We start from the raw sequence: 27,491 nt of genomic DNA on the forward strand, positions 1-27,491 counted from the left end.
GGCTCCCAGATTTTTTCATCTACTTCTATGGTTCTCAAATAGCAACACTTTTCAACTATTAATTTATTTTTAGTCAAAATGATCCAACAGACACCCCCCAAGATTTAATATTTACGTTCATATATATATATATATATATATATATTTGGAGACGGAGTCTTGCTCTGTCACCCAGGCTGGAGTCCAGTGGTGTAATCTCGGCTCACTGCACCCTTCACATCCCAGGTTCAAGCAGTTCGCTGCCTCGGCCTCCCGAGTAGCTGGGACTACGGGTGCACGCTGCCATGCCCGGCTAATTTTTTGTTTTTTCGTAGAGACGGGGTTTCACCGTGTTGCCAGGGTTGGTCTCGAACTCCTGAGCTCAGGCAATCCACCCGCCTTGGCCTCCCAAAGTGCTAGGATTACAGGCATGAGCCACTGCGCCCGGCCTTTACGTTAATATTTATATAGACACTTTATTAACATTTGTCCTCCTCTAAAGGCCCCAGGAATAACACCAAGTCGTGAGTTAAATGTTAATTTTCTTAGCAACTTGAAAAGATTAAGATCACCTCTATTAGATTCTGGACCTTTGTATCCAAGAAGTCTTAATAAGGAAACACCAACAAAAGCACACATAAGAGAAACACAAACCAAGTTAACTTTGAAGATACATTGTGCATGGCATAGCATTCATAAAAGACACGCCAGAAAACCTGATTAGACTCAGGACATGCATGGAACAATTGTGCTTACCAGCTTGAGAGAAAGCTTCATGTAAAAATTGGAGAGGTATGGGAAAAATAGAGAGAAAGAGAAAAAAAAAAACAACACATCAGAAGAAGAGGAACTTGGTCAGTTCCGCCATATTAAAATAACACACACGTCTACCCGCTGATTTATAAAAATGACTCGTAGCAGATCTGTGCAAAAGTTCACAAGAAGGGCTGCTCCCTAATAAAATTTTTCTTAGCCTCCACATTGCCAGAGCCAAAGATCAGATAGAAAAGGAGGGTTTCTGTTACAGGCCTGTATTGGCCATCTCAGCCTAGATGTAAATTAAAGTAAGCTTATAGTCAGTGACACATAATGACTATCAAAGAAAAAATACAGGGCCGGGTGCGGTGGCTCATGCCTGTAATCCCAGCACTTTGGGAGGTCGAGGCAGGTGGATCACCTGAGGTCGGGAGTTCGAGACCAGCCTGACCAACATGGAGAAACCCTGTCTCTACTAAAAATACAGTATTAGCCGGGTGTGGTGGTGCACACCTGTAATCCCAGCTATTCAGGAGGCTGAGGCAGGAGAATCGCTTGAACCCGGGAGGTGGAGGTTGCAGTGAGCTGAGGTCGCGCATTGCACTCCAGCCTGGGCAACAAGAGCGAAACTCCATCTCAAAAAAAAAACCAAAAAAAAAAAGAAAAAATATAATCACACAACTTTTGGTTCTCCAAATTTCCCATGGAAAGTTTTACACAGACTAAAACAAGTCTGAACACCAATTACTTCCATGACAGGAAAGTAATATTTTAATCTTAAGGAGTTCTAATAAATATAAACATTGACATGAAGGCAAAGTCTGAAATTGGTGAATTGGTAACAAAGGGCTGACTAGCGTTGCTCTAAGAAACTACCTGCAGGACCCGGAATGCCTCTTGCAGCCAGGCTAGAGGACAACATTCTCTCCCACCCGAGAAGCATGTGCCACCCCTTGCTCCGTGGAGGGTGTCTGCTGAGGCTTTCTATGAAACTCTGAGCCCTGTCCATAGAGGTTATTTGGAGAATTATCCACTGTGACTGTTTTTTTTTTTTTTTTTTTTTTTTTTTTTGAGACAGTGTCTCGCACTATCGCCCAGGCGGGAGTGCAGTGGCGCAATCTCGGCTCACTGCCACCTCTGCCTCCCAGGTTCAAGCGACTTTCCCGCTTCAGCCTCCTGAGTAGCTGGGATTACAGGTGCCTGCCACCATGCCCAGCTAATTTTTTGTATTTTTAGTAGAGACGGGGTTTCGCCTTGTTGGTCAGGCTGGTCTTGAACTCCTGACCTCGTGATCCGCCCGCCTCCCAAAGTGCTGGGATTATAGGCGTGAGCTACTGTGCCCAGCTGTGACTGCTCTTTTTAAAGTATTTATTTACTTATCAATTTGCTGACTTTTGGTTTTGTTTTTGGAGACAGGGCAGGTTGTACAGTGGCACAATCCCAGCTCACTGAAGCCTCAACCTCTAGAGCTCAAGTGATCCTCACACCTCAGCCTCCTGAGTAGTTGGGACTACAGATACGTGCCACCACGTCCGGCTAAGTTTTGTATTTTTTGGTAGAGATGGGGGTTTCACCATGTTGCCCAGGTTGATATCGAACTCCTGAGCTCAAATGATCCACCCACTCCAGCCTTCCAAAGTGCTGGGATTACAGGTGTGAGCCACCACACGCAGCCTAAAAAACTAATTCTTAATTTAAGATTGATTCAAAGTTGACACTTCTTTGTAAATAAAAAATAACCTTTTAAATAAATTGTCCCTATATAGAAACATGAGATTTTAAAGGAAAGAAACAGAAAGACAAACTTTTGCAGGGGGAAAATGGTAATACAGTCACATTCCTGACTGTCTGACATGGGCAGTCTACAGTGATTCCAGCCCGCCTGTGAACTTGAGCATAGATCTACTTATCACAACTGGAATTCATCGTACGCACAGACAAGACTTATGGTGCACAGCAGAAAACTCCAAGTATCTTTCCTACAAGGCACACTATCATATACAGATATTTTCTCACACATTGTTGTCTAAACATTGCTAATTCAAAGAACTAACATTTCAACTAGATACACTATTTGCTCTCTACTCGGCTACTTTCTTTACGCAAAGTTATATATTCTTTCTTAAGCATTCCACAGACAGAGTTCTCACCTCAAAATATTGTATGGGAAGATTATTAACACTTCATAGTAAAAATGAGTCATTAGGATTGAACAGAAATCCCCATTGAATAGGAAATACCAAATTCTCAGACAAATTCGATTTTATTTGTGACGGATGATCTATCTATTAATACAAGAAGTGCCATCACAGTACGTGGAATTTCTTTTTAATCATTATTTCAGTCTGAAGTTGTAAGCCAGCCAATTAGAATTTCTCTTAAAATTAGAAAGCGAAATCATTGGCTAAAATAATAATTTTGAAGATTTCATTAAGTGCATTGCTAGACACCTGAAGAATTAAAAAGCTGTCAGTTTCAGGCAACAGTTAAAGAGCCGTGGGAGCCACAAGCGTCAATAACACATGGGGAACACAGCCCGGGCGAGTCCATGTGTTATTGGACAGTCACAGTACTAACCTCAAGTACAAAGAAAGGGGACAGTGAAAATAAATATATAGATATATAGAGAGAAGCAAAATCATTTTACTGTGCTAGGAAATCGCTCACGTTTCCTTGATTTGTTTGTTTGTTCTCCAAGCTTTAGGGCATAACTCCCTTATGGATCCATTTGTTACAAACATGGATATGGGTGACTGAGCTACACTGCCGTCTATAAGAGTGTCACTCTCCCTTGACCACACACTGCAGCTGTGTTTTATGCATGAAATTCTGCGGTAAAGTCATACCCAATGACATCTCAGACGGCAGTCACAGTCTCTTTAAAGATTTTACCAGAACTAGAATGAAAAGAGAAAAACAAAAAAAAACAAAAAAACAAGCTCAGCTCACCACTGTTATTAGAAAGTTTGCTTCCTTTATTCATGCAAGCTTTTCGGATAAAGTTCCGTATGGTTGAATTTATACAATTAGGCTTTTCTTTTTTTTTTTTTTTTTTTCCTGGTGTCCAGTTCTCTCAATTAAGAATTTCATTTCGTAGTGTGGAAGCATAACGAGTGCCTCTGGGTCCCCAGTCTTGGTGCTGTGAATGGGGTTAGTGGCTGTGCCATGACTGTATGACCTGGCCATCACAGGTGAACTTACAACATAGTCCCTAGCCTCAAAGGCATACGTGGGTTTCCCTATCGTCCTCTTCATGAGTTCTTTGTGAAAACAGAAAGACTGAGTCTGCCAATAACCAGTAAGAGAACAAGATAAAATAAATAAAATTAACCATAAGACTTTAACATATGACAAACAACTGGTAAGGATTTTCAAAATCTTTTGGTCAACTTTGATGGTATTTTTCCATACAATGAACTCTAAAATACGAAAAACATACGTCCATATTTTAGATATAGAAGTCTCTTGCACAGGCCAGAAAATGAAACCTTAATTTAAGCAATAAAATTCCCCTTTGTAGACTGCAAACGGAGAACATGCTATCTAGTTTCATTTTTCTTCAACTTAACGTAAAAATGAAATAATGGTTAATGCTCTGGCGGCATCTTTAAACATATTCCGTGAAACAAAATTTCCTTACAAATGTCAACAGCTTACAACAAATAATATTTTATCCTGTTTAATTATTTAGAAACAAAATTAGTTATGTGGAGATATGTTTGCATGGGATTTATATACTCTGATAATAGAAACAAATTATTGACATCTGAATCTGAAAGCTTCAAAACATGATAAATTAAAAGACATAATAAAATCACAGATTTGTTATTCTGTCAGGAACTTTTTCTAGTTAAATTATTGTTGGCATAATAGTGTTAAGTTACAAAGTAGAATAAATGAGAAGGTAGGAAGGGCTGTACCACTTTGGTCACAGAAGCTGTCAGCCATGCCATGGATGTCCCATGCAAGATCCATGTTGAGACTGCTTAAAAATGAAATCTATTTCTCCAAACTTTAGATTTGTTTTTTGAGCTTGTGCTTCCTCTTTTTTTGCGCTGCTATGTCCTAGAGGAAGGAACATTAATTCTCACCCTAAGAACAGACTGACCAAAAGTGAGGGAAGCAAAACTATTTCTCTATTTCTTTACGATTGCTTCTAATGGGTATACGTATGTGGTTTAATCTCAGGAAAATAAACTCATCATGTGGGAAATTTTTTTTTAACAAAGATTTGCTGAGCACATGTTTGAGGAGTAAGAAATAAAATTCATATTGCTGATTATGGTAAAACAGAGATTTTCCTTTAAATCATCAAAAGAACCAGTTTCCCATTCCCATTTCACTGTTTTAAGTGTTAACTTTTTTTTTTTTTTTTTTTTTTTTAGACGGAGTCTCACTCTGTCACCCAGGCTGGAGTGCAGTGGCATGATCTCGGCTCACTGCAACCTCTGCCTCCTGGGTTCAAGCGATTCTCCTGCCTCAGCCTCCTAAGTATCTGGGATTACAGGTGCGCACCACCATGCCCAGCTAATTTTTGTATTTTTAGTAGAGATGGGGTTTCACCATGTTGGTCAGGCTGGTCTCAAACTCCTGACCTCGTGATCCACCCACCTCAGCCTCCCAAAGTGCTGGGGTTACAGGTGTGAGTCATAGCGCCCAGCTTATCTTTTTCTAACCATCCTTTTCTTACATTTATTGATTACTGAATTCTTTGGTCTTTTTCTAAATAGAGAATATGAACCACAGATTCACAAACCATTTTTGGCCAACAGACTGTGTAATGTTAAGAGAAAACTGGAATAGACACATAAACAAATGGTAAACAATCATGAATATTCATCATGAGAGTCCAAAAAAATACAGAGATAATATATAAATACAACACATGAGTGCTTGGTAAAGCGGCAGAGATGGGTTAACTGACAGTTCATATGAAACTTTCAGTCTAGCAAAAACACCCTTGTCTTGGAAATTCTTGGATTAACAATGAGTGGAGTTCTAAACGCCAGCATCATTGAGCCAAGAAGCTGCAGATTACTCAAGTCCTAATTATACATCTCAGCACAATCCATCATCCACTCTTGAAGCTGTATTCTGCCTTCCACCAATGGCTTTTTTCACATCTTCAGGAAATTACATTCCTAATTCTTAACCTGATATGATAGATAGCATTAAAGCAAGATAATTCAAGATAATTCTACCAACCATAAATTTGAGATTCTCATATTAAAGGAACTCTGCATATAAGGAAATATTGTTTTGTCCCTTATTTTTAAAAAGCATTGATAATAACCTTGTTATCAATTATGTATTTACATTCTTTACTTTTTTTTTTTGGAGAAAGGGTCTCACTCTGTTGCCCTGGCTGGGCTCCAGCAATCCTCCCATCTCAGCCTCCACTAGGACTACAGGCACATGCCACTATGCCTGGCTATTTTTTCATGGTTTTTTTTTTTTTTTTTTGAGACAGAGTCTTGCTCTGTCGTCCAGGCTGGAGTGCAATGGCGTGATCTTGGCTCACTGCAACCTCCGCTTCCCAGGTTCAAGCGATTCTCCTGCCTCAGTCTCCCAAGTAGCTGGGATTACAGGCACCCACCCACATTAACCACATCCGGCTAACTTTTGTATTTTTAGTAGAGACGGGGTTTTACCATGTTGGTCAGGCTGGTCTCGAACTCCTAACCTCAGGTGATCCGCCCGCCTTGGTCTCCCAAAGTGCTGGGATCACGGGCATGAGCCACTGTGCCAGGCCTCTTTTTTACACAGAGTTGTTTTTGTGGAAATATGATTGTCAGGTTAACAATGACTACTGTTATTCTTTTACTGGTAACCAGCTGTTGATTACAAGTCTAAGAAGGACATCTCTCCTCTAGTTAATTAGTTGTAGTTTAGAATCTTTTCCCATGCCAATGTGTCAGTTGACACTCAAGAAAGGATGGCATCCACCTCTGGCTTTGGGGCACTACCAGGTACTATTTGGAAAGAAGTAACCCAACTGTCAGTTGACTGGAGAGTCCAGGAGAAGGGAAAAGTAAAACTTATGTTTGTACTTGAAAGCATTCCACTACAACTGTATTGCAACTCCCACAGGGTAGGATTAAAAAAAAAAAAAGGAGCAAACCTTACTGGATATGTTAACGCTGCTGGGATTACAGGCGTGGGCCACTGGGCCCGGTCTAAAGATCTGTTTACTCATTATATTCATTATAAAAGACATTTTGGGAAGGCTTAGACTGGACTGGCCATTGAAAATGATTTGGGAATCTACACATTGCTTTATGCCAATCTTTCTCTATAAATGAAACTGGTATCTACATTGGATGGCTGCACCAATTCCATTATCTCTGTGATGTAAGCACATCAATCTTAATGAGGACAGCAGACTTCAATCTTAATAACATCCACTTACGAGTCAATATAGTAGTTTCTCCCTGAATGTGGATGTCACAGAATCTCAGACTCTGTAATCAGACTCCCTGGATCTAAATCCCGGCTCTGTATCTTCCCACCTTCACCTTTTTATGCCTCAATTTCCTTACAGTAAAATAAGGAAATATGAGTACTACCTGGGCTTCATAGGATGGCTGGAAAAAAGTAAATGACACACAGAACAGAGCTTTGCACACAATAAGTGCTCAGTAAGTGTCAGCTGCTTTTATTGTTTCATCCTTTAAAGAGAAATTCTGCATCAGGCCTCTTCCAATCAACAGATATTTTATCAACATCTTATAATCTCACTAAAATAGCAAATGAAACCACTGTGACTTATGACTCTTCTCCTTTCAACCCTGAGGCGTAGCTCAGGCAAGTATCTTCATTATACTCACATTGCTTCAGTAGCTATTAAGGCAATATTTTCTGACTTACACAGTCACTTCCAATTCCTCATCTCATAGGTTGCTAGTTTTATGTTTTTATTATTTATTTACTTATTTTTTTTTAGAGATGGGGTTTGACTATGTTGTCCTGGCTGGTCTTGAACTCCTGAGCTCAAGCAATCTTCCTGCCTCGGCCTTCCAAAGTGCCAGGATTACAGGCATGAGACACTGCGCTTGTCCTATTTATTTTTACATATTTTTTTTAAGAGATGGGGGTCTCACTATGGTGTCCAAGCTGGTTTTGAACTCCTGAGCTCAAGCAATCCTCCTGCCTTGGCCTCCCAAAGTGCTAGGATTACAGGTGTGAGCTATCACGCCCAGCCTCAGGTCACTAGTTTTAGAAATGAAATCTACGTTTTTTTTTTTTTTTTTTGGTAAAATTAAGGTAGAAAAATGCATGACTTGGATGCTTTAAAGAGGAAGAGGGGTAAATTCCTTCCAAAATGTACTAGAAACAAAAAGAAAAAGGCCGGGTGCAGTGGCTCACACCTGTAATCCCAGCACTTTGTAAGGCCGAGGCGGGTGGATCACAAGGTCAAGAGATCGAGACTATCCTGGCCAACATGGTGAAATGCCGTTTCTACTAAAAATACAAAAATTAGCTGGGCGTGGTGGCATATGCCTGTAATCCCAGCTAATCAGGAGGCCAAGGCAGGAGAATCGCTCCCCACCCAGGAGGTGGAGGTTGCAGTGAGCCGAGATTGCACCACTGCATTCCAGTCTGGTGACAGAGCGAGACTCTGTCTGGAAAAAAAAAAAAGAAGAAGCAAACAAACAGAAAGAATTCTGGGCTGCCTGGTTTTCTCCTTTCTTCCAACCACCCGGCTTCCTTCTTTCTTCCTCTTTCTGGCTTTTCTTTCTAGTTATAATGTTTTGGTTTTTTTTTCAGCTTTTTTATATGTTGTGGGAAAACACAATGGATTCATTCACAAACAAAATTAGTTATGCAGAACCAAACATGCAACAAAAGCACGCCAGAGAGACAGGATTCCGGAGCAGAACTTACCCCACGCTTTAGGCTCCTGAAGCAGTGGATTTTGGGTTTGGAGGTCATGAACTCGTTGAAGCGGTGGGAGAGGGGTTCCTTTTGCTGCTTGGGAGACTGGGGGCCGTTGGGAACAGCAGAGGGTGAGGCAGAGGCAGGAGGGGGAGGGGGAGGCTGATGGGGGGATGTTAAAAGGGACATAAGCTACATGTAAGAGATGGAGCCGTGACAGAGTAAAAATCAGAAACAAGAAGACACAAAACAAAAATAAGCATCAAATAATATTTGAAATCCAACACAAGTAAAACACAAACAATTGAATTTTAGGCCATGGTCCAAAAGAAAACATGTAGGAGGTGGTTAAATGAAGAATATGATGAGAGTTGGGAGGTTTAGTAAGTAATGCGACAGAAGAGCAAGAAATATCTGACAAGAAGCTCGTGCAGACTTTCCCATGCAAACTATAGCTCTAGTTAGTTATTTTAAACCAGCTTAAGCCAGAGGGTAAATATTTCTACATTACCTAAACTAACATAGCTTGATGGGAGAAAATGAAAGACCTTCAATGCTAAGGTTGTGGAAACAGCAGTCTGTTTAAATTAACAAATAGTAAGTCATTCTAAAGTTAAAGCAGTAATGCTGCCTTGATCATATTCTACGTCCCCAGGTTAATGCTGTCATGCACCTATGTATCGCACTATGAAAAGAAAATGAAAAATGTTCATGGATACACATGTTAACATGAATTCAAAACCAAGTTATTAACATGGTAACAATTTCCAGTAGATGTGCGGATAAAGTGTTACAGGAATTTCCCACTACATCCTCTCTCCCAGCCAAGGTAACCAGCAGTCTAGGAGAGGAAGGAGGGAAAGGCATGATGCAAAATGGTGGAGAGGTCAGTACTCTGTTAGTGTGGGAGTCACGGTGCGAGGATAATGCATCTGAAATAAGACACAGGGCCATGGCAAAGATACCACCACCAAAAAGAAACACTGTCTCAACATAAAGTAGCACACTAGCTTTTTCTTCTGCATTCTGAAACTACAGGTTTAAGATCTTAGTTTTTCTAAGATTAAAAGATCAAGTCAAAATCTCCACATCTTAGAAAACTCGTATCACGCCAACCATCAGTACCTTATTTTTTTTGATGAACGGCCATAACTTTCCTTTGGATTTGCCACCAAATTTGAGGTCTGGTTTGCCTTCTCCTCTGGAATTTGAAAGGCTGTTATCTGACACAGTGCGCTTCATTGGCTGAGTGTAATCCTCAAATTCAATGTCTCCAGGAGGCTCAAACCCTGATTTATAAGCTTCTATTACCAGCTGTGAATCCTGAAATTATACCCACAAGCATATAAATACATTCAGAGGCATGCAAACACTTTTTAAACAATGAATTATGATGACCTCATACAGATGATAACTAACGAAATCGTACTGATTGATAATAACTTTTTTCCTAGTAGCGTTTTTTTTGTTTTTTTTTTTTTTTTTTTTGAGACAGAGTCTCACTCTGTTACCCAGGATGGAGTGCAATGGCGTGATCTCGGTTCACTGCAACCTCTGCCTCCCAGGTTTAAGTGATTCTCCTGCCTCAGCCTCCCAAGTTGCTGGGATTACAGGCGTGTGCCATCACGCCCAGCTAATTTTTGTATTTTTGGTAGAGATAGGGTTTCGCCATGTTGGCCAGGCTGGTCTCAAATTCTTGACCTCAGGTGATACGCCTGCCTCGGCTTCCCAAAGTGCTGGGATTACAGGTATGAGTCACTACAGCTGGCCAGCTTTTTTCATCTCAAAAGCCATCATTTGAGCTTTTAGAATTTAGAACTATTGTTTTCTGATTTTTTTGTTTGTTTTTGAGACAGAGTCTCACTCTGTCACTCAGGCTGGAGTGTCGTGGCGTGATCTTGGCTCACTGCAACCCCTGCCTCCTGAGTTCCAGCAATTCTCGTGCCTCAGCCTCCCGAGTAGCTGGGACTACAGGGGCGTACCACCATGCCCAGCTAATTTTTGTATTTTTAGTAGAGATGGGGTTTTGCCATGTTGGCCAGGCTGGTCTTGAACTCCTGGCATCAAGTGATCCACCTGCCCCAGCCTCCCAAAGTGCTGGGATTACAAATGTGAGCCACCATGCCCAGCCAGCAGCATAACTTTTATGTTAAATATCTGTGTCTTCAAATTAACAGTAAAAGCCTATGCTGGTGTTCTAGTTTATATTTTTCTGAGAGAAACAGGTCTCTAGGAATTCAAATGGATAACACTGCCCTAAAGCAGTATTCTCAACCCTTCAGAGGTTTTGCCCTCCCAGAGGACACATGACAATGTGTGGAGACATTTTTGATTGTCACAACTCAGGGAGTGCTAAACATTCTGAAATGCCCCCAACAAGAAAAATGATCTGGCCTAAGATAATGTCAAAAGTGCCTGAAGGAACCCTGTTTTGGCCGGGTGCAGTGGTTCACAACTATAATCCTAACACTTTGGGAGGCTGAGGCGGGCAGATTACCTGAGGTCAGGAGTTTGAGACCAGCCTGGCCAATATGGTGAAACCCCGTCTCTGCTAAAAATACAGAAACTGGCCAGGCGTGGTGACGGGCGCCTGTAGTCCCAGCTACTCAGGAGGCTGAGGCAGAAGAATCGCTTGAACCCGGGAGGTGGAGGTTGCAGTGAGCCAAGATCACGCCACTGCACTCCAGCCTGGGCAACAGAGCAAGATTCCATCTGAAAAAGAAAAAAAAAAAAGAAAAGAAAAAGAAAAAGAGAAAGAAACCCTGCCTTAGAGGAAACAAAGCCTTTACCTTTTTCCAGGAAATACTTCAATTCAATTCTGTCATGTCTCGGACAATTTACCACTTAAATGTGTTTTCCAAAAAAGGAATTATACAGCTAAATCCAAGACACAGAGCACGTGTGACCACCAAAAGCAACTATCCACCATGAGATGATGACATGAGGTCATATGGAAAGGGGGCAGCGGGAAATAATAGATCTGCAAATAGTTATCAATGAAGCCTAAATGGCAATACTTACATTTTTCTGATCAATTGATTCGGCTGCTTTTACTATTCCATCCAGGCACTTCCCAATGATTGGGATCACCTGCCGATCAACCTCTGCATATGTCTTCATGGACTCTCCCATTCTCACAATCCTCCTTTCCTCCATCTCTTGTATTTTCTGCAACATTAGATTTTGTATAAAGTAAGTTTGGTCCATTATTATTAAACGAAGTTGTTTTTCGGCAGCATTGTTACCTCTAACAAGTTCTCTATGAGGAAAAAAAGGGTTAGAGTTAGAGCGGCCGTAAGTATACGGAGCCTCCATATTATCCAGCTGTACACTTATTTTATAAATTGCTAGACATGTTAGGACATGTCTAGCATGCCTAGACATGCTAGACATGCCTAAATATACGCTTTGCACAATTCCATTCTAATTTTAGTAAGAATGCCAAACTCAATAGTTGTTTTTTTTGTTTTTCTTTTTGTTTTTTTGAGACGGAGTTTTGCTCTTGTCACCCAGGCTGGAGTGCAGTGGCGTGATCTCAGCTCACTGCAACCTCTGCCTCCAGGTTCAAGTCATTCTCCCGTGTCAGCCTCCCAAGTAGCTGGGATTACAGGCCCCCCGCCCCCCACCCACCACGCTTGGCTAATTTTTTGCATTTTTAGTACAGATGGGGTTTCGCCATGTTGGCCAGGCTGGTCTCCAACTCCTTACCTCAGGTGATCCACCTGCCTAGGCCTCCAAAGTGCTGGGATTACAGGCTTGAGCCACCACACCTGGCCAATAGTTTTATTACTAACACCATTTGTAATCTACCTCAAACGTTTTCTCCATCTTTAATCTACTACTTTACCTTTTACCAAAAGCACAGTATTTAATTAACTGTCTCAACCCAATACAGGCTAGTGTATCTTCCAACTATAATTTAGAAGGACTTGTTTGCTGTGTGTGTAGACACCAAGAAGCAAATATATTATTTATTTTTTCTACAATTGGACTCAAAGTTGCAAAAGATCTGTAAAATGGAAGAACGTATGTCTATCTTTTCTCATACCATTTTTGACAACCTAACATGAGCAAAAGAAAATCCAAAAGAAAGAACTGTCATTTGTTTAAATCCTACAACTCTATGAATGCTGCTTTGACTTCTATAGTTAAGTTGGCATTTTTATAACCACAATCATCCCTTTAGCAAAGACAGCATTAATCACAGAATCATAGTTTAAGACTGACAAATAGGTGCTGTGGCTCATGCCTGTAATCCCAGCACTTTGGGAGGCCAAGGAGGGCGGATCACCTGAGGTCAGGAGTTCACGGCCAGCCTGTCCAAATGGTGAAACCCCGTCTCTACTAAAAATACAAAAAAGGTAGCCAGGTATGGTGGCGGGTGCCTGTAATCCCAGCTACTCAGGAGGCTGAGGCAGGAGATTTACTGGAACCCAGGAAGTGAAGGTTGCAGTGAGCTGAGATCATGCCACTGCATTCCAGCCTGGGCGACAGAGCAAGACTCTGTCTCAAAAAAAAAAAAAGAAAAAAAGAAAAAAGACTGACAAATAATTGGCTGCAGGTGCAAACTATGGAAATTTGCAGTTTATGGATTAATCTTGAGATTATTATATTTCATTCATATTGCTAGTCAGTGCTTGATCTAGATGCTTTAAAAAATGATTTATCATGCCTATAATCCTAGCACTTTGGGAGGCCAAGGCTGGAGAACTGTTTGAGTCCAGGAATTTGAGACCATCGTGGGCAACACAGCAAGACCCTATCTCTATAAAAAATTTAAAAATTAGCAGGGCATGGTGGTGCATGCCTGTAGTTCCATCTACTTAGGAGGCTGAACTTGGAGGATCCCTTGATCCTTTGAGCCCAGGAGTTCAAAGCTGCAGTGGGTCGTGATTGTGCACTGCACTCCAGCCTGGGCAACAGAGTGAGACTATCTCAAAAAACAAACAAACAAAACAAACAAACAAACAAAAAAACAAACAAAAAGGGCCAGGCATGGTGGCTCAGGCCTGTAATCCCAGCACTTTGGGAGGCCGAGGTAGGCAGATCACCTGAGGTCGTGACTTTGAGACCAGCCTGGCCAACATGGTGAAACCCCGTCTCTACTAAAAATACAAAAATTAGCCGGGCACAGTGGTGCGTGCCTGTAGTCCCAGCTACTCGGGAGGCTGAGGCAGGAGAGTCACTTGAACCTAGGAGGCAGAGGCTGCAATGAGCCGAGACTGCGCCATTGCACTCCAGCCTGGGCGACAAAGCAAGACTCTGTCTCAAAACAAAACAAAACAAAACAAAACAAAATTTAGTGGAAATTTGGAATTATATAAAGACTCAGAATACAAACCCAACAATCACGATTCAGAAGTGTCATGTTTCTAAGGAAAGCAAAGCATAAAACATGAAATCTGAGAGATGTTCAGGACTTACCTGGAAGATGTTGGGGATGTGAGTATGGTAATAGTCATGCTGCTCATGGTTGAATTTCTGGAGAATGGATGAGTAATCTGCTTTGCTGTCCTCTGCCATTTGGTGACGTATTTGAGCTTGTTGTCGGGCCTTAGGGCAAAAACAAGAATACTCCTACGTTTATACACCATAAATAAAAGCCTGGGTGCAATCAATAAAAGCCTAGAACTGCACACTGGGATGCCTAGGGGCCAGATTTACCTCAAATGTATTCCGCAGGTGCTTTTTAATATTCTGAATAGAATTGACTTTAGGTAAGCAATGTGCATCCTAGTTTGTATAAAACTCCACCATTCCCTACTGCCTTAACGTGGCGTGTACCTTCTAGTTTGACACACCATTCTATACTGTCCGCACTTGGGCCAATTCGCATTACTTGGATGACCCTTGTGGGAACCTCTGCTCATCTCATATACACGTTTTGTTTTTTGAGGAGGGGATGAGAAATTCATACTTTTTTTTTTTTTCTTTTTTTGAGACCAGGTCTCGCTCTGTCACCCAGGCTGGAGTGCAGTGGCACAATCCTGGCTCACTGCAGCCTCAACCTCCTGGGTTCAAGCGATCCTCTTACCTCAGCCTCTCAAGTAGCTGGGACTACAAGCGTGCATCACCCTGCTCGGCTAATTTTTGTATTTTTTTGTAGAGATGAGGTCTCACCACATTGCCCAGGCTAGTCTTGAACTCCTCAACTCAAGCAATCCACCCGCCTCAACCTCCCAAAGTGCTGGGATTATAGGCATGAACCACGGTGCCTGGCTGGGAAATCCATAAATTTTTAAACCCAATTCTCAATGGGGTTCATGAACTAAAAAGGCATATGAACCACTGACCTAAGGAGACCTTTCTAAAGCTCTCTACCATGTTTATATTTAGTATATACACTAAAGAGGGAATAAGTATGGCACCTTCTTTATGCTTTTTATGTTTTTTGAGGAGTGCTATTTTATGTTTTACTGCATTGCTTTTCTCCTAAAAAATCAATTTACAAATTTGTTTTTCTCTAATTCATATTCTGATTAATCACATACCTAAAAAAGGGGCAACAATTGTTGACTAGTTGCAGAATCGATTTTAAAGTTCAAACAGGAATGTCTATAAACTCTAAAGTCATCCAGAAGTACAAGAGGTTATGCTGTTAATACCACCTTAGATTCATATAGCACTGTGGTATTATTTTGATAAATATAATCTTGTGAATCTCTAACACAATTTGAGGTCCACACAAGGCAAAAAACTACCTCCTGCCAGATGAAGATGGGGTTTTTGGTCTTTAAGTGACCTGGCAAACTCACTGCATTGAGCCAAAAACACAACAGGAAATAGGCTGTCTTCCAACATAACCAGGGCAACTATTTGTTTGCTTGTTTTTGTTCTGTTTTACTGAACCAATGTTTCAGAAAATTAAGACCTGGCTGGGTGTGGTAGATCACGCCTGTAATCCCAGCTCTACGGAAGGCTCGGGTGGGCAGATTGCTTGAGCCCAGGAAATTGAGACCAGCCTGGGCAACATGGTGAGACCCCTCTCTCTACAAAAATTAGCTGGGCATGGTGTTATGTGCCTGTAGTTCCAGTTACTCAGGAGGCTGAGGCTGCAGTGAGCTGTGATCACTACCACTGCATTCCAGCCTGCGCAACAGAACGAGACCCTGTGTCAAAAAATAATAATAACAAATAAATTGGCTGGGCGCGGTGGCTCATGCCTGTAATCCTAGCACTTTGGGAGGCTGAGGCGGGCAGATCACAAGATCAGGAGATCAAGACCATCCTGGCTAACACGATGAAACCCCGTCTCTACTAAAAAAAATACAAAAAATTAGCCAGGCGTGGTGGCGGGCACCTGTAGTCCCAGCTACTTGGGAGGTTGAGGCAGGAGAATGGCGTGAACCCGGGAGGCGGAGCTTGCAGTGAGCTGAGATTGCACCACTGTACTCCAGCCTGGGTGACAGAGCAAGACTCTGTCTCAAAAATAAATAAATAAATAAATAAATAATAAATAAATAAATAAATAAATTAGTTGGGTGTGGTGATGTGTGCCTGTGGTCCCAGCTACTTGGGAGGCTGAGGTGGGAGGATTGCTTGAGCTCAGGAGGTTGAGTATACAGTAAGCTGTGACTGCACCACTGCACTCCAGCCTGGGTAACAGAGCAAGACTGTTTCAAAAAATAAAACACCAAACAAACAAAAACAAAAACAAGAAAATTAAGACCTAATCATGAAAGAAAGAAAATCAGAAACACAAGGAAAAGACAGACAGACAGACAGAAAGGAAGAAAAGAGAGAAAGAGAGGGAAGAACGAACGAAAGAGGCCGGGCGCGGTGGCTCATGCCTGTAATCCCAGCACTTTGGGAGGCTGAGGTGGGCGGATGACGAGGTCAAGAGGTTGAGACCATCCTGGCCAACATGGTGAAACCCTGTCTCTACTAAAAATACAAAAATTAGACGGGCGTGGTGGCAGGCGCCTGTAGTCCCAGCTACTCGGGAGGCTGAGGCAGGAGAATTGCTTGAACCCAGGAGCTGGAGGTTGCAGCGAGCCGAGATTGCGCAAATGCACTCCAGCCTGGGCGACAGAGCCAGACTCTCTCTCTCAAAAAAAAGAAAAGAAAAAAAGAACACAAGAATGAAAGAGAAAGAGAGAAAGAAAAAGAAAGGAAGGAAGAAAGGAAGAAAAGAAACACATGGAAACATTCAAATGTCAACCCAAAGAGGAACGCTGAAGTAGTTGTTCCACTTTCGTCTTGATGGGAACATGTCGTATCGGCTTCTTCTTTCGTGTCAATATTCTTTATTGGTTTCCTGCCTATGTGACTTGAAGGGTTAACCTGAATTTCACTTCACACATTTTACTCATACTCATCTGGTGAAAGCCTAAGGTAATTCACACGTGAACACTTCCCAAATGAAGGTAACAATATCAGTAGTTCCAAACACATTTCCTTATTACTGAGGTTTTTTGAGTTTCTTAAGGCCTTTGGATCTCTCGGTGCCATTTTATCCTCTTTTTATCTACCCTCAGTTGATTTCAGCTGCCACATTCTTCCTCTTTGTTGGTGGCCTGTTAACTCCCTTCCTGACCATATGCCTTGGCGTCTGCTTCTTCCTGTGTCCGCTAGTAAATATATTAGTCTAGCCCCAAAATGTTAAGTACCCAGCTACCCTCAAAAATCCACCCCCTTCCAATACACAGTAGCCCTCCTCTGTTTAAAGAATAGCTTTCCCACCTACATGCGTTCCATCTGGTCCCCGAGCCCGTCCAGCACAAATGCCCTATTAACTCTTCAGCTGCTGAGTTTCAGCATGTATCATTTCATTATGAATGTTTTAAAAAAAATTCCCATTAGACCTCAAATTTCTAAAACAGTCTCTATTTTATTCACAAGCCTTCCTCAGAAAGTCTCACAAAAATCCAGTGGGGGATTTCTTCATCTCTTCTGTAAAGAACAGCAAGAGCTCAGGAGGTAGTTTCCTCATTTATTTCGGAGATTCTATCTAAGTGAGTTTTTAAAATAACTTAAGTTCTCAAACAGGCATCACATCAGAATGCCATCATTATATATAATATGTATGCATGTATTTACATGCACACACATACACACACACACACATCCCATGAGAGCAGATAAAAGCTTCCTGACAATAAATCCACTCACGCCAATATTTTAGAATATTTTACCCATGAAAGCTGGTGCCAGAGGTACCCCACCCAGCACCATTTGGTTGGAAGTGGCTGTGATCCTCTTCCTGTAGCTCCACAGAATCCCTAATCATGTTTTAGCTTTAGCTGCATAATTCCTTCTGTAAGCATATTACCTCCTAATAGATTCATGATGCCCTTTGCCCTGTTTCTATGCAGTAATCCTGAAAACATAACAAGTGCCCTAGACGTGAACTGTGGAAGACGCTGAATAAGGACTGACATGTCTACAGTCCAGCCTAGAAAGTAAGCTGTGTAGAAGAAATAAATCAAAGTATATTTTAGAGGGTCTGCCTTTTACGTTAAAGGAGCACTGTCTCTCCGGGAGTTTTTCTTCCATGCAAAAGCTTGGACATACAATTGCAAAGGACTACCTATTTCCTCAGTCTCACTCACTCTCACTGACTACAAGGATAGTGAAACCTTCAAAAACAGCAAAATACTGTGATACATCAGATTCTCCAAAGCCGCAGCAAAAAGACAGGACTGTCTTTTTCTCAGTCCCTGCATCCAGCTGCTTTGAATTAATATCCACTTCTGAAACTCTGGCCTAGGAATGCACCATTGTTCTAACCAAATTTCACTATGGAAAATCTATTTCTGTTTAGTAAATTGTTTATTTGACAATGGAATTTAAGAGTCTCTAAAACTAGTGTTGAATCAATTACTCATTATGACAAAAATACCTTTAAAGTATCTTGTAAAGTATTTTCGAGAACTTATTTGGTTCTTATAACAGTTAACGGTATTTTGGAGACTATCTCCTAATGTGTAAGACTAAGTGGAGGTAATAAGCATCATGACTTCTCATCTCTTTTAAAAAGTCAGTCTAAAAATAGCAACTATTACCTCAAAGAGATAGTATTTCCATTCTAAACCAGACCATAAGCTATTCTTTCAATTAAATTAAATTTTCCATTCTGAGAATAAAGACACTGCATCTTACAGCGACATTACTACAGGGCAGGAAGATGTACAGAGAGTTGGCTTGTTTTACTTCCAATGAGTCAGTGTCACAGAATTTCAAGATAATATTCTAAAAAGTCCAGAATAACCCCCGCTGCCTAGGCTGGGTCACAGACGTCTTAGAATCAGATCTATACCGCTTTTGTTGTCCAACAGGAAGACAGAACTTAAACTTGAGAATTTTTTGACAAACCCTTGGGAATCTCCCTCAAATAAATCCAAACAGGCCTAAGGATGTATGGCTTATACATGATTTCACTTCTTGGTAATTTTTTTTTTTTTTTTTTTTTTTGAGACAGAGTCTCACTGTGTCGCCCAGGCTGGAGTGCAGTGGCACAATCTTGGCTCACTGCAACCTCCGCCTCCTGGGTTCAAGCAATTTTCCTGCCTCAGCCTCCCGAGTATCTGGGATTACAGGCACCCGCCACCACGCCTGGCTAATTTTTGTATTTTTAGTAGAGACAGGGTTTCACCATGTTGGCCAGGCTGGTCTCGAACTCCTGACCTCAAGTGATCTGCCTGCCTCGGCCTGCATTAGCCTCCCAAAGTGTTGGGATTACAGATGTGAGCCACCACACCCGGCCCACTTCTTGGTAATTCTTAACATAGTCCATTCTCAGCATCATTATGGAACTAAGCCATACTGCCTAAAAGGTCAGAGTTGCAGTTTCTAAGTAAAGAAAACAATATTTTAGAAACTGAAATGTAGCCCAATATTTTGAAATCCTAATGGGTTTAAAGACAAAAATACCATCATCCATTCAGTTAGCTAAATTTAGATTATTAGCATGGCCTAAATGTGTGGCTATTTCCTGTTTAGCTCATTTTTTTTTTTTTTTTTTAAGACAGGGTCTCCCTCTGTTACCCAGACTGGAGTGCAGTGGTACCATCATAGCTCACTGCAGCCTCAAATTCCTGGGCTCAGGCGACCCTCCCACCTAAGCCTCCCCAAGTGCTGGGATTACAGGCATGATGAGGCACCATGCCAGGCCTGTTTAATCCAATATTACTTTTTCCTTAATATTTCAAAATATTAAGGAGAATAACACTCTTGGCACTGTCTCAATTGTCATAAGCAGAGAACACAAGTGTACTAAGAAACTTGCTCATTTCACATGAGGCATGTGGTATAACCGAGTTATAACCTTCCATCTTACCAAGTTATACTCTTGCATCATAATTTTTCTTTTCTTTTCTTTTTCTATTGAGACGGAGCCTCACTCTGTCGCCCAGGCTGGAGTGCAGTGGTGTGATCTCGGTTCACTGCAACCTCTGCCTCCCAGGTTCAAGTGAGTCTCCTGCCTCAACCTCCTGAGTAGCTGGGACTACAGATGCCTGCCACCACGCCCAGCTAATTTTTTGTATTTTTAGTAGAGACGGGGTTTCACCTTGTTAGCCAGGATGGTCTCGATCTCCTGACCTCATGATCCGCCTGTCTTGGTCTCCCAAAGTGCTGGAATTACAGGCATGAGCCACCGCGCCCTGCCCTCTTGCATCATTTTTCAAGGCTGCCTATGGCTTTTGACCTTTTAACTAGATGAGCAAATATAGACTGGTTCTATTTATACATTGATCGAATGAATAAATAAAGAGACTTACTAAGTTTTTAACATGGCCCCAGATCCCTCAGTTTTATACATTGCTGTTCCTTAAATGATAAACTACAGGTTGGTGCAAAAGTAACCGCAGTTTTTGTCATTTGAATGGAAGGGCAAAAACCACAATTACTTTTGCAGCAACCTGATACTTAAAGCAGCAGTGTCCAGAGCTTTTGGAAAGCCACTTTTCCTTTGTTGAAAGGATATAACAAATTATAAATGCCCATCTTTTGTCACCAAAAGTTTGGGGAAAGCCATGTGGAATATTTTACAGTATCGCTGGTAGCCCAAACAACAGTCAATGTTTTTTGGAACAGCTGCATCTTTAGTATTTAATGTCATTGTTATCACAAGAAGAGACCAATTATATGTTAGGCTGGATGGAAATGGGGGCTCAATCTAGATTTTATTCCCTTTCCTCTAAGAAAGGGACACAGACAGGATGCCTGTAATCATTATTCAGCGAGCAGCAACCTGCAGCAGCTCCTCCTGACTGGCAGATGGGCCTGGCGGCTACCCAGAGGCTGGGGAAACAGCAAGAATCCAGCACAGCACCGATCCCAATTCCCTCCTCCCCAAACTACCTGAGCCATGGACCTCATTTTGTGGACAAAATTAAACTTGCCATTTTCACAACCTGTGTTATCTGGCCACCTTTTGTTCTTTTTTCTCCTGCTTAAAAAAAAAAAAAGTTTGCTGTAGATAATTCAAACTTACAGAATTGTATGGTTTAAGAAATAAAAGTTTCTGCACATTCCAGCTCCTGATAACCACTAGAGGACTGTGACTTTCAGACGTGGCCAGGTAAATGAGAATAAGCACTGGTATTTTTACAGCACACAAATGAGGTAGAGGCCACTGGATATTATTTTCTATTTCTAGGTATTTTTGAGAACAGAAAAAATAGCAACCTGTTGGAAATCCCTGAAAATCCTATTCGTATTTCTCTAGGATTTGTCAATGGTTAGAAATAAAACTAATGGCCAGGTGCGGTGGCTCACGCTTGTAATCTCAACACTTTGGGAGGCTGAGGCAGGTGGATCACCTGAAGTCAAGAGTTCAAGACCAGCCTGGCCAACATGGTGAAACCCTGTTTCTAGTAAAAATACAAAAATTAGCCAGGCATGGTGGCACGTGCCTGTAGTCCCAGCTACTTGGGAGGTTGAGGCAGGAGAATTGCTTGAACCCGGGAGGCAGAGGCTGCAGTGAGCCAAGATCACGCCACTGCACTCCAGCCTGGGGGACAGAGTGAGACTCTGTCTCAAGGGAAAAAAAAAAAAAAAGGAATCAAACGAATTTTACTCTAGTCTTTGACCCAAAAATTCTGCTTCTGAAAATTTATCCTAATGATATAATAACAAAAGATATCTAACAGTGCTGTTTATAATAGCCAATAATTTAAAATAATTTGAAACAAACAAATCATTGGTCAAATATTATGTCACACTCTTGATGAGCTATGTATATCCTGTTTTAACAATGTAAAGCCATATGTAATAAGATGAAGTAAATGTATATATAACTTTTAAGAATTTTTAAAGTTGGCCGGGCGCAGTGGTTCACGCCTGTAATCCCAGCACTTTGGGAGGCTGAGGCGGGCAGATCATGAGGCCAGGAGTTCAAGACCAGCCTGGCCAACATGGTGAAACCCCGTCTCTACTAAAAATACAAAAATTAGCTGGGTGTGGTAGCACGTGCCTGTAATCCCAGCTACTCGGGAGGCTGAGGCACGAGAATCGCTTGAACCCAGGAGTTAGAGGTTGCAGTGAGCCAAGATATCACGCCAGTGCACTCCAGCCTGGTGACAGTGAGACTCCGTCTCAAAAAAAAAAAAAAAAGAATTTTTAAAGTTTATCAGAGTTTGCCTTTGACAAATTTATAAGGGCAGCTAAAACACAAAACAGAGAAAACCTTCAAAATAAGTTAACCAAAGAAATATGCTTTATATAACTTAGAAGTGAACCAAATTTAAAAAAAGGCTGGCTGCGGTGGCTCATGCCTGTAATCCCAGCATTTTGTGAGGCTGAGGTGGGCATGTCACCTGAGGCCAGGAGTTTGAGACCAGCCTGGCCAATAAGGTGAAACCCCATCTCTACTAAAAAATACAAAAATTAGTTGAGTGTGGTGGTGCGCGCCTGTAGTCCCTGCTCCTAGGAGGCTGAGGCAGGAGAATCACTTGAACCTGGGAGGCAGAGGTTGCACTGAGCCAAGATTGTGCCACTGCACTCCAGCCTGGGCAACAGAGTGAGACTCTGCCTCAAAAAAAATAAATAAATTAATTAATTTTTTAAAAAAAGCTCTGAAAAGCTAATGGAGTAGAAGGGACACTAAGGAAGAGATGAAAAAGCTCTTTGTCCAGAGCAAAGTTGTTGGATGATAAATGGCATTGTTTAAATTTCCCAGAAAACTGTTGTATCTAGAATATATTTTCAATTTCGAGACTAAGAATGCATTTAAAAATTCCTTTTCAGATAGAGTGCTGTGAGTTTTTGTTGGAGACTTCCAGGCTAGGAGCTTGCCAAAACAATGAGTCTGTCTTTGATAAATTATAAGGGCAGCTAGAATACAAAACAGAGAAAAACTTCAAAATAAGTTAACCAAAGAAATATGCTTGAACTATTCCAGCAATTTCCTGACTTTTTTTTTTTTTTTTGAAAACAGTCTTACAACTTTCTAGCTCCAGTATTGTAGGTGGAGGGCCACTGAAATAGGACAGAATGCAGAAAGATAGCCAGTGAGATCAGCATCTCAATCCCACATGGCCCATTCACTTGCTAAACAGTTTTAAGAAAAGGTCTTCTGTTTCCCTATGCTCTGTTTGCCTCATTTGAGATATCTATTTACTCAAGGTGAGTGACAATTTCTGCTAAAGGAGAAGAGGCTAATGCTGATATCGCTCATCATGATGTTGGCAAGCCTCCAAGGGAGGCTGGTAGAAATTCAGCACGAGCTTGGAGATCCTGGTAAGATGTAAATGATGGTTTCCAAGACTTGGCCCCCCTTTCCCCCCTGGTTTCTCACGTATGGTCATTGGCAAGAGACTTGAGTTTTTCATTATGGTAGGTTTGAAATTTATTATTATTACTTTTGAGACAGAGTATCGCTCTTGTCACCCAAGCTGGAGTGCAGTGGCATGATCTCGGCTCACTGCAACCTCCACCTCCCAGGTTCAAGCGATTCTCCTGTCTCAGTCTCCCAAGTAGCTGGGTGCAGTGGCTCACGCCTATAATCCCAGCACTTTGGGAGGCTGAGGCGGGCGGATCACCTGAGGTCAGGAGTTCAAGACCAGCCTGACCAATATGATGAAACCCCGTCTCTACTAAAAATACAAAAATCGGCCAGGCATGGTGGCATGCGCCTGTAATCCCAGCTACTTGGGAGGCTGAGGCAGGAGAATCGCTTGAACTCGGGAGGCAGAGGCTGCAGTCAGCCGAGAATGCACCACTGCACTCCAGCCTGGGCAACAAGAGCAAGCCTCCGTCTCAAAAAAAAAAAAAAAAAAAAAAAATCTTGCATATGTTATCACATGTTATTCAGTAATATACTGTCAATGAAGTAAATACGTAAGACTACAAGCCCTTCCTGCACTAACCTCAATGTTAGTTTTGTCTTCTTTCTTTTAGATGGGAAATAACTAGAGAAACTTCTCGTGACCACAGAAGACCAGGAAGCTTATGTAGGTCTCAAGCTGTGGAGTGGGGGAAGAGTGTCTTCTAAAATACAAAAGCTTCAGCCTGTGCTAGTACAGATGGTGCAAGATTCCCCAAGCCAAGAAATTAACATAAAAATTAGTTCCAGGTTGTCTGGCAGAAACACCATAAAACCTCACTGGGGGGATACTTCTACAATCCCGTTTTTATAAGATTCCCAGAGAAAAAACAATCTCTGTCAAAGTTATGCTCATACAAAAAAGGTAGTAATAATATAAATGCACAAGAAAATAAACCACCATGAGAGCTGATGCGATAGTAAGAAAAATGAGAACCTGAGCTAAAAGAACAATGTGAAAGAAAATATAAGAACAATAGGCCAGGTACAGCGGCTCACACCTGTAATCCCAGCACTAGAGGAGGCTGACGTGGGAGGATCACTTGAGGCCAGGAGTTCGAGACCAGCCTAGGTAACATAGTGAGACGCCATTTCTACAAAAAAATTAAAAATAAGCAGGGCATGGTGGTGTACAGCTGTAGTCCTAGCCACTCCAGAGGTTGAGGTGGGAGGATCACTTGAGCCCGGGAGTTCGAGGCTATAGTGAGCTATGAGTGTCCCACTGTACTTCAGCCTGGGCTTAGGTGACAGAATAAGACCCTCTCTCAAAAACAACAACAAATCAATGACAACAAAACAACATTTTGAAGGATTAAGGAAGTAAAAGATGCAACAGGAATCATAAGAAAATAATAAGATGCTCTAAATATAGATCAGATATATCTTCAAAAGAATAAAATGGAACTTCTAGAAATAAAAAATGCATTCATTGAAATTTTAAAATTCAATAGATGAGTTAAATAGCAGAATAATTTGAAGAGACTTCATGAAGTAGCTGACAAAGTTACACCATATGTAATATATAGGAAATGAAATCTATGAAAAAGAAGTTATGAGTCATGGGGAACAGAATGAGAAATTTCACACACATCTAATATGAATCCCAAAACCAACAATATTAATAACAACATAATATAGGAAGAGTTAATGCTGGAGAGTTTTCATATATATATATATATTATTTATTTATTTATTTATTTTTAGATGGAGTCTCACTCTCTCACCCGGGCTAGACTGCAATGGCACAATCTCGGCTCACTGCAACTTCTGCCTCCCAGGTTCAAGAGATGTTCCTGCCTCAGCCTCCTGAGTAGCTGGGACTACAGGCGCACACCACCACACCCAGCTTAATTTTTGTATTTTTAGCAGAGACGGGGTTTCACCATGTTGGCCAGGATGGTCTCAATCTCTTGACCTCGTGATCTGCCCACTTGCCCTCCCAAAGTGCTGGGATTACAGGCGTGAGCCACCACACTGAGTTTTCATATATTTATGAAAGGAACAAATCCTCTAGGAACCCCAAACAGAATAAATTAAAAATAAAAAGTCTGTCCTTTGAAACATCATATTGATGCCATGGAATACCAAAGGGAAATACAAGGTCTTCACAACTACAGGAGAAAGTAAAATATCTACAAAGAAATGCTAATAAATAGAATGTCAAGGCCGGGTGTGGTGGCTCACGCCTGTAATCCCCACACTTTGGGAGGCTGAGGCGGGCGGATCACCTGAGGTCAGGAGTTCAAGACCAGTCTGGCAAACATGGTGAAACCCTGCTTCTACTAAAAATACAAAAATTAGCTGTGCATGGTGGCCCACGCCTGTAATCCTGGCTACTTGAGAGGCTGAGGCAGGAGAATCACTTGAACATGGGAGGTGGAGGCTGCAGTGAGCCAAGACTGCGTCACTACACTCCAGCCTGGGCAACAGAGCGAGACTCTGTCTTAAAAAAAAAAAAAAAAAAAAAAAGCTATTAAATGGAATGTCAAATTCCCAAGAAGAACAACTGACAATGATAGACAATGAAATGACATTTTCTTTTTTATTGAGACAGAGTCTTGCTCTGTTAACCAGGATGGAGTGCAGTGGTATGATCACAGCCCACTGCAGCCTCAACTTCCCAGGCTCAAGCAATGATCCTGCCTCAGCCTCCTGAGTAGATGGGATGACAGGCACACACCAGCCTGCCCAGGTGACTTTTCATTTTTTTGTAGAGACAAGGTCTTCCTACATTGCCCAGCCTGGTCTCGAACTCCTGGGCTCAAAGTGATCCTTCCACCTTGGCCTCCCAAAGTGTTGGAATTACAGGCATAAGCCACCACACCTGGACTGAATGATATTTTTTAAAAGTTTAGGCTGGGCGCAGTGGCTCACGCCTGTAATCCCAACACTTTGGTAGGCCGAGGCGGGTGGATCACATGAGGTCAGGAGTTCAAGACCCCCCTGGCTGACATGGCAAAACCGCATCTCTACTAAAAATACAAAAATTAGCTGGGTGTGGTGGCAGGCACCTGTAATCCCAGCTACTTGGGAGGTTGAGGCAGGAGAATCGCTTGAACCTGGGAGGCAGAGATTGTAGTGAGCTAAGATCTGCCACTACACTCCAGCCTGGGAGACAGTGAGACTCTGTCTCCAAAAAAAAAACCAAAACCAAAACAAACAAACAAAATGTTTAGAGAAAATAATTGTCAACCTAGAATTCTATATCTAGCTAAACTATCACATTAGAGTGAGGACAAAAATAAAGACATTTCAAACAAATAAAGAAAATTTACCAGTCACAATCTCTCATGGAAAAAAATTAAAACAACCCATCTTCCAGGAAGAAGGAAATTTAACTCCAAAAGGAATGACATGGAAGATTTGACAACACTTGGTCTGCATTACCACACGGCTACAGATGTGTAAATGGATGGTGAATAATGGCCGCCCTCATTACATGTGACTTGGGCTTCCTAGGCCAGTACAGCCCCCACCTCTCCTTATTGAGTCCTGATACTGAGGCCCTGTGCTAATAGCTATTTGTCATCTTACCTCAACCCACCAGTTTCACACGTCTATTATCTGCCTAGTTCCATAGGAAAAAGCGGTGGCTAAGAGTAAGGAGCTTATTTAATACAATCCAGTAGTAAAGCTGAATGGTAAACTGGCAAGAACACCGAACTTGAGGCACAGAAACATGCTTCAGTCTTGGCTGTACCTTATCCAGCAGGGCCACTTTAGGCTAATGGTAATTTCACATTTTATAGGTTCACCCTATTTATCTATAAAGGGATAAAGGAAACATGGAGAGGACTAAAAGCCCTTTGGAAAATATAAAACACTTTCCAGTGTAGGTTTTTTGAGGAGTAGGTTCAATAGCATTTTATCGGGGTCACATTCATCCTGCCATTTGGCTTTTTTCTTTCTTTCTTTTTTTTTCTGAGATTGGTTGGGGCAGGGGTGGGGTAGTCTCACTATGTTGCCCAGGTTGGTCTTGAACTCCTGGGCTCAAGCAATCTTCCTGCCTTGGCCTCCCAAAATGCTAGGATTATAGGCATGAGCCACTGCATCTGGCCCATTTGGCTTTAAATATCTTTCACAAACTGTTCTCATCTTACTTCTCTAGCTAGGT

General features: G+C 41.7%; 1 protein-coding gene across 22 annotated transcripts in view; it reads right to left on the reverse strand.

The window, feature by feature from the left end:
- FNBP1 (formin binding protein 1) overlaps positions 1–27,491 on the reverse strand; it is a 156,482-nt gene that overhangs the window by 26,454 nt on the left and 102,537 nt on the right. For 4 of the 22 annotated variants that reach the window (XM_003777472.5, XM_054521200.2, XM_009244948.4 and 1 more), the window contains exons 7-11: positions 14,035–14,163; positions 11,632–11,778; positions 9,736–9,933; positions 8,620–8,802; positions 736–750 (exon numbers count right to left, since the gene is read on the reverse strand). In XM_003777472.5, coding sequence (XP_003777520.3) covers positions 736–750; positions 8,620–8,802; positions 9,736–9,933; positions 11,632–11,778; positions 14,035–14,163 — 672 coding nt within the window. The remainder of the gene's footprint in view (positions 1–735; positions 751–8,619; positions 8,803–9,735; positions 9,934–11,631; positions 11,779–14,034; positions 14,164–27,491) is intronic. The other 18 variants (XM_003777475.5, XM_063714086.1, XM_009244949.4 and 15 more) reach the window with 6 other exon arrangements.

The sequence above is a fragment of the Pongo abelii genome, chromosome 13, assembly GCF_028885655.2.
Source record: "Pongo abelii isolate AG06213 chromosome 13, NHGRI_mPonAbe1-v2.0_pri, whole genome shotgun sequence".
NCBI lineage: Eukaryota > Metazoa > Chordata > Mammalia > Primates > Hominidae > Pongo > Pongo abelii.